This window comes from Lepus europaeus, chromosome 11 (assembly GCF_033115175.1).
Source record: "Lepus europaeus isolate LE1 chromosome 11, mLepTim1.pri, whole genome shotgun sequence".
NCBI lineage: Eukaryota > Metazoa > Chordata > Mammalia > Lagomorpha > Leporidae > Lepus > Lepus europaeus.
This window is the reverse complement of record NC_084837.1, coordinates 90,971,958-90,977,957: the sequence shown is the minus strand read 5'-3', so window position 1 is coordinate 90,977,957 and position 6,000 is coordinate 90,971,958. Positions and strand designations below refer to the sequence as shown.

General features: G+C 48.4%; 1 protein-coding gene across 3 annotated transcripts in view; it reads right to left on the bottom strand.

Annotated features, from left to right (window-relative positions):
* Positions 1-301: 301 nt before the first annotated feature.
* Positions 302-6,000, bottom strand: part of GLCE (glucuronic acid epimerase) — a 90,292-nt gene continuing 84,593 nt past the window's right edge. For 2 of the 3 annotated variants that reach the window (XM_062206218.1, XM_062206219.1), the window contains exon 4: positions 302-4,050. In XM_062206218.1, coding sequence (XP_062062202.1) covers positions 3,026-4,050 — 1,025 coding nt within the window. In that variant the 3' untranslated portion in view covers positions 302-3,025. Of the gene's footprint in view, positions 4,051-5,001; positions 5,093-6,000 lie in introns of all 3 variants that reach the window. The other variant, XM_062206220.1, reaches the window with a different exon arrangement.

Sequence of the window (6,000 nt, the reverse complement as noted above, 5' to 3'; positions counted from 1 at the left end):
CACCCGTGGGACCCCAGCTTAGGTGCCCAATATCCACCCCCCATCAACCTGACTGATACGCAACGTAGCCATTTATTTTTCTCAAACTGTCTGGCATCCCTTGGCTCACCCTGCAGACGGAAGCTCCTCACGGTCAAGCTCACGTCACCTCTTTGTTCCCCACTGGGGACTGACAGGGCCCAGGATGTCCTTCTTGAACATCCATCATGGGCTGCACAGGAAGTGACTGCCAGGGAGCTGCTGGCCGAGCTGGAATCATCTTAGAACAATCACAGGAGGAAAGAGAAGTGTCCACACATACTCCTTTTAAGATAAAAACTTTATTTTACAATTTTATAAAGCAGCTTTCCATTAAGCACAAACAATCCGTTTACTTTGTATAGAAACAAAATACCTTTCCATCTGCAAAAAATCAAGTTTTGCTGTATATAAAACTAGCATGTGCACATTGTGCTTCAACTGCAGTCTGTACAGCTGTACAAAGGACGCCCTTCCGGGGGCATCCGGTAAACACTTTATTGCATATTTAACACGTGGCATGAGACCCACACGGACGCCGGGGAGGACACGAGAGACAACGACACGCAGGATGAGAACAGCAGCTTTCGGGCGAGGCTCACAGACAAAGGGGAAGGACGGCCACATCTGCAGAGCTGTGCTTGTCTGCTGGTTCCGCCTTGGCTCACGTACGCTGGACGGTTCTCGGCTGACGCCTCTACGTATGGTCACTCCTGAAGGGTCCAACTTGACCTGCATCCAGAAACCTGGGGCTGGTTTTACAGCTGAAGTGCCAACAGATTTAACATGCAAGCTAACTCAAGATAAAGAAAAAAGAAAAAAACCCAGCACCTACAATCTTAAAGAGAAAATTTTAAAAATAAACAAAATTGACATGCAAAGTATGCTCCCTAGTCTTTCTAAGCTCAGAGTAAGTAACCATTTTGCATGATTCACAATCCCTTGAGAAGGCTGCATGTCTGGAGACAAGAGCGCGGCGGATGGTCCGGGGCTGTGGCCCCACGTGGCACAGCACAGGAAGACGTGCTGCAGAGGCAGCCCCAGGTTTGAGCAGCACCGGTCCGTACTGACAACGCTGCTCAGGGGCAGTGCGTGCTCTGAGCAGCCCGAGGCCCAGCACAGGCCGGGCTGCTGCAGCGTGGAAGGCAGTGGAAAGCCCACGGCGGTGGGGGGCAGGTCCGAAGTCTCGCCGCCCTCTGCGGAGGGGACAGCCGCGTGGTTAAGGCGCCGGCGTTTGCCACAGAGGCAGCACCATACTGTTTTCACTGCAGACCAGCAGGCAAACACGAAGAAGTCTGGACCTCTCCAAAGAATAACAAATATGATGCAGGAAGAAGGGTTCCCAGATTGCACAAAGTTTATTTTGAACATCGCCACTCAAAACAAAAACAAGGGAGACAATGAGACGTAGTCTAACCGTGGCTGAAGCATCTGGTGTAGAAGAACCACAACGGCCAAAACTGGGGAAGATGTAACAACCTACAACTGTTTTGGCTGTGGGTGGAATTCAGAGTTACGGCCACATAAAATGGGAGTTTAAGCTCCCTCCTCTGTGGCTACTTTAATATTCCATGTTGAGCCTTATCTTCCTCACTCCTGCCCACGGTGATGCCTAGATATGTATTTTGACATGTACACTACATACATGAACCTGTATATATTTTCCAGTTTCTAAGTAGTGCTTGGTAGGCCAAACCTAATGAAGACAGTGTGTAGGCAAGTAACCCACCTGGCTCCCAAATGTGCATCTCATTCCCAGATAAGCTGCCTGTGTGTCACACTCAGTCTCCCGAGCATGTAAGCTAGAGTACTGATTTAGCACACTGTCATACTCCGAGACAAAACCAGAGCAAAATCAACCCCCTCCATTTTAACCCAACGTTTGAAGCCCCGTGGTGTCCTCTGCCCACGCTGAGGGCCCCGGGGCCTCCTGCCGTGAGGTACAGCAGGACTGAGTGACCGACACACAGCCCCGACCACACACGGACAGCACATGCAGCAGCAGCCCTTCTCACGGTGGGAATAACCTAAAATTAAATTTCAACAACACTGCACAGAACCAATAGCTTGCAAAGTGATGATCAAGAATGATCCAGGTTGGAAAAACTCTGATGATTCTTACATATAATCTGTGACCAAGTGTTTTTATTTAAAGGGGGAAAAATCCTGAAAGGGAGCGGCGATGGCCTTCAAATTACGAGTTCCTTCCCAAATTTGGGTTCATAATAAATATCCCAAACGATGTCCTGGAAATGTCCCTCCCCTGAAGTGGACACGACTCTCAAGGGTAGTCTGAAATGAAATAGGGAATTCTAGACATGGACAGAAAGAAAGCACCACCAGGGAGTGTGGGAGGACAGACTGATTATCAAACTTTCGCTGATTGTAGAGCAAGTTTCAGAAAACAGGAAACATTGTGTCATTTCTTGTGCAGTCAACAAGTTTCATTTTAGTTGTGCTTACGTTATATAACTGAAGCCTGAACACTGGTTGTGTTTTTACATCCCACGTTTGAAGAAAATCGTAATTCAAAATATTTGCCATATACAACAAATGGAACAATGCAACAAGAGCTCACTCACTCCCAGGAAATTAATCTACAGAAAAGCAGCTGAACACAATCCACCATCCAGGCCACAAGTACATATTTACTGTCACAGCACGTTACTCGTCTGTGAAGTCTGCTTTCCATCTAAATATAAATAATCCACATTTTAAAAGAGAGCTGTACCAGTCGGCCTGCACCTAGCTGAGTGGGGGACTGCACGGAGCGGCCAGCAAGGCAATGCGAAACATCTTTATCAGCCCACTGACTCAACAGCTGCTCTGCCCGCCCCTCCTGCCTCCACACCAGCTCCTGGAACGCGACTGTTTCAGAAGACTGCTGTTAGGAACCACCTGCCGGTCTGATGCAGCCCACAGACACCCAGGACACAGCTTCCCAGCACGCCATGGCCACGCCGAGCCAGGGCACGGGCTGCCGTGCGGTGTGGCCGTGGCGTGAGCTCTAGTTGTGCTTTGCCCGGCTGCCCTTCAGGTAGCTTTTCCACCTCCTGACGAAGTCCTTGAAGACGGGCGACTCGTCGACGGTGCTGAGCAGCTGCAGCTGGTTGATGTGGGTGGTGTGGTAGTCCCAGCGCGCCAGGTTGGGCGCCATGCCGAGCATGAAGTGGCGGAGGTCGTAGATGGTCCCCGAGCCCGTGTCGTACAGGGGGAGCATGGCTTTCAGGGATTCCATGCCCCGCTCATACAGCGATCTCGCCTCCTTCCCGAGTTTCTCCCCTGCGGTTTCCTTGAGGTCATACAGCCCGATTAAGGAGTACATAAAGCCATTTAAAACAAAGGAGCTGGGCGTGGTTGGATATTCTTCATACCAGTCGTGTTTATTCATAAACACGGCCTTCACCCCGTGCTGCTCTGACAGATACTTGTAAGGGGCCGTCGCCCTTAAAGCTGAATTGAGGAATACGTGGTCTTTTGTTAACAGATAGGCCCTGACTAACGTAGACATGGCTTGCCCTTGGGCCATTGCAGAGTACCACCCCGGCTCTAAAGACTTGAACCCTTCCCCTAACTTGCGGGTCACCATAATCGGCCAGCCACCTTTCTCGTCCTGGTTCCTCACCAGCCAATCGCTGGCAGCGAAGAACGCGGCCATGTGGGCCGTCGTGGAGATAGTGATGTTGTCCAGGAACCCCTTCCCTTTTGCGATCAACCTGACCACCTTTCTGGGCATGATTTTGGTTGGCTTGACAGCTTTTGTGTTGGAAAGCCCCACTCCTTTCCTGAGGTCAGTGACCAGGTCCCTGGTCACTGTGCTCCACGAAGTTCTGGGCCCGATGCCATAGTATATGTCTCTGTCCTTGAAAGCAATCAGTTGGGTGTTGGAGACGTAGTGCACAGTGAAGAGCTGGTTCTTTTCCGTGGTCTCTAGAACCACAGACACGCTCCCATTGGTCAGGAACTTGAGGTCAAATGAGATAATGAAGTCTTTTGTGTTTCCCAGCTGCAAGGACACACCTTCACTGGTCTCTGCAGGGGGACACACCGACAGGACAGGACATGCAGTGTTAGAGGAGGGCTTCTGTGCTTGAAGTGGTGCCATTCACCCTGACAGCCACGTCATACAAAGCTGACACTTGCATCTCAGTTATGTTGCAAATCGCATCATTATTTAATTTTTTTTTAAAACAAATTAACCATCAACCAGTACAAAACTATGGCTGATGAGTTTATGATGACTTGTGAGCAACAGGCTAAACCTCCTACCTTTTCCCCTCTCTGGTTTACACTAGGGATTAAGAACAAGTGGCGGGGCTGGCACTGTGGCGCACTGGGTTAAGTTGCTGCCTGCGATGCTGGCATCCCATATGAATGCCACTTTGAGTCCCAGCTGCTCCTCTTCTGATCCAGCTCCCTACTAATGCATCTGGGAAGGCTTTGCAGGATGGCCTAGGCATTTGGGCCTGTTCCCTACATGGGAGACCTGGATGGAGCTCCAGGTTGCTGGCTACAGCCTGGCCTGGCTGTAGACGTTGTGGCCATTTGGGGAGTGAACCAGCAGGTGGAAGCTCTCTCTGTCTCTCTCTCTCAAATAAACAAATCTTAAGCAATAATAAATGGCTAAGGTATTGATGATTATACTGCCTTTTCTAGATCTCAATGATTATTCTAGTATACCCACTCTTCAAAAGGAAAAAAATAGCCCAAAGTTGGCTTAATACATATTGCCAGAGAAAGGGCAGGAGGAAAAAAACGGTTGCACGTGAATTTTAAATTGTGTATTTACTATGTTCTATGCACTTTACAATATTAACTCATATAACCCTCTTAATAACAGTAAGTGCTATTACTATGTGTTCTAACTTGATGCTAAAAATGACGTTTTCAGATATTTCAAAAAATTTGGAAATTAAATGTGTGTATGAAAAATGAGGGGTGGGAAGAGTAAGGGAGCACAGAATTTGGAGTTAAAAACCTCACTTTGGAGCTCCTGCTCTACCACTCGCTTTGAGAAGTCTGTGAGATGCATCTCCTCGAGCCTCAGTTCCTTCCCATGCTGGAGATAAGATGGCTGTCATTGTAAAGGGAAAAAAAAAAAGACAAGGGCTTGGAACGTAGAAATAAGTAAAAGCAGTTAATATCACTAATTATCACATAGTAATCAAACAGTAAGAGCTATTTTATTTGACAAAATTAATAGGAAATTTCTACCGCATACAATAATTACTAATTACAAGCAAGATGATTTCTGAATATTGTTCATCTAGATCTACTAAGAAAAGAAACTGAACATATTAATAAGAAGGCATATTTTTTTTTTGACAGGCAGAGTGGACAGAGAGAGAGAGAGAGACAGAGAGAAAGGTCTTCCTTTACCATTGGTTCACCCTTCAATGGCTGCTGCGGCAGGCATGCTGCGCTGATCCGAAGCCAGGAGCCAGGTGCTTCTCCTGGTCTCCCATAGCGGGTGCAGGGCCCAAGCACTTGGGCCATCCTCCACTACACTCCCGGGCCATAGCAGAGAGCCAGACTGGAAGAGGAGCAACCGGGACAGAATCTGGTGTCCCGACCGGGACTAGAACCCGGTGTGCCGGCGCCACAGGTGGAGGATTAGCCTATTGAGCTGCGGCGCCGGCCAGAAGGCATAATTTTTATACAACACTTTCTAACTCAAATCCTATGTACCACCTCATAATAATCTTCTGAGGTTCACGGGGCAGGAACTATTATGCCCTTTTTAGAGATGGAGGAACCCAAGCTTTGCAAGGTTAAATGGTTTGCCCAAGGCCAAAAGCTAATTACTGCTAAGCGAGAACCAGAATTCAGGTTTCCTGGACCACAGTTCAAAGACTGACAGACAGACGATCCTGGAAATGCCATCCTGGTGAGAATCATCAGTGAAGGATCTTTTTCTTAGACACAGGCACAGGACTCAATCTCTGCTATGGGGGAACTTAAGGAAATCTGTGTGTCACCAGA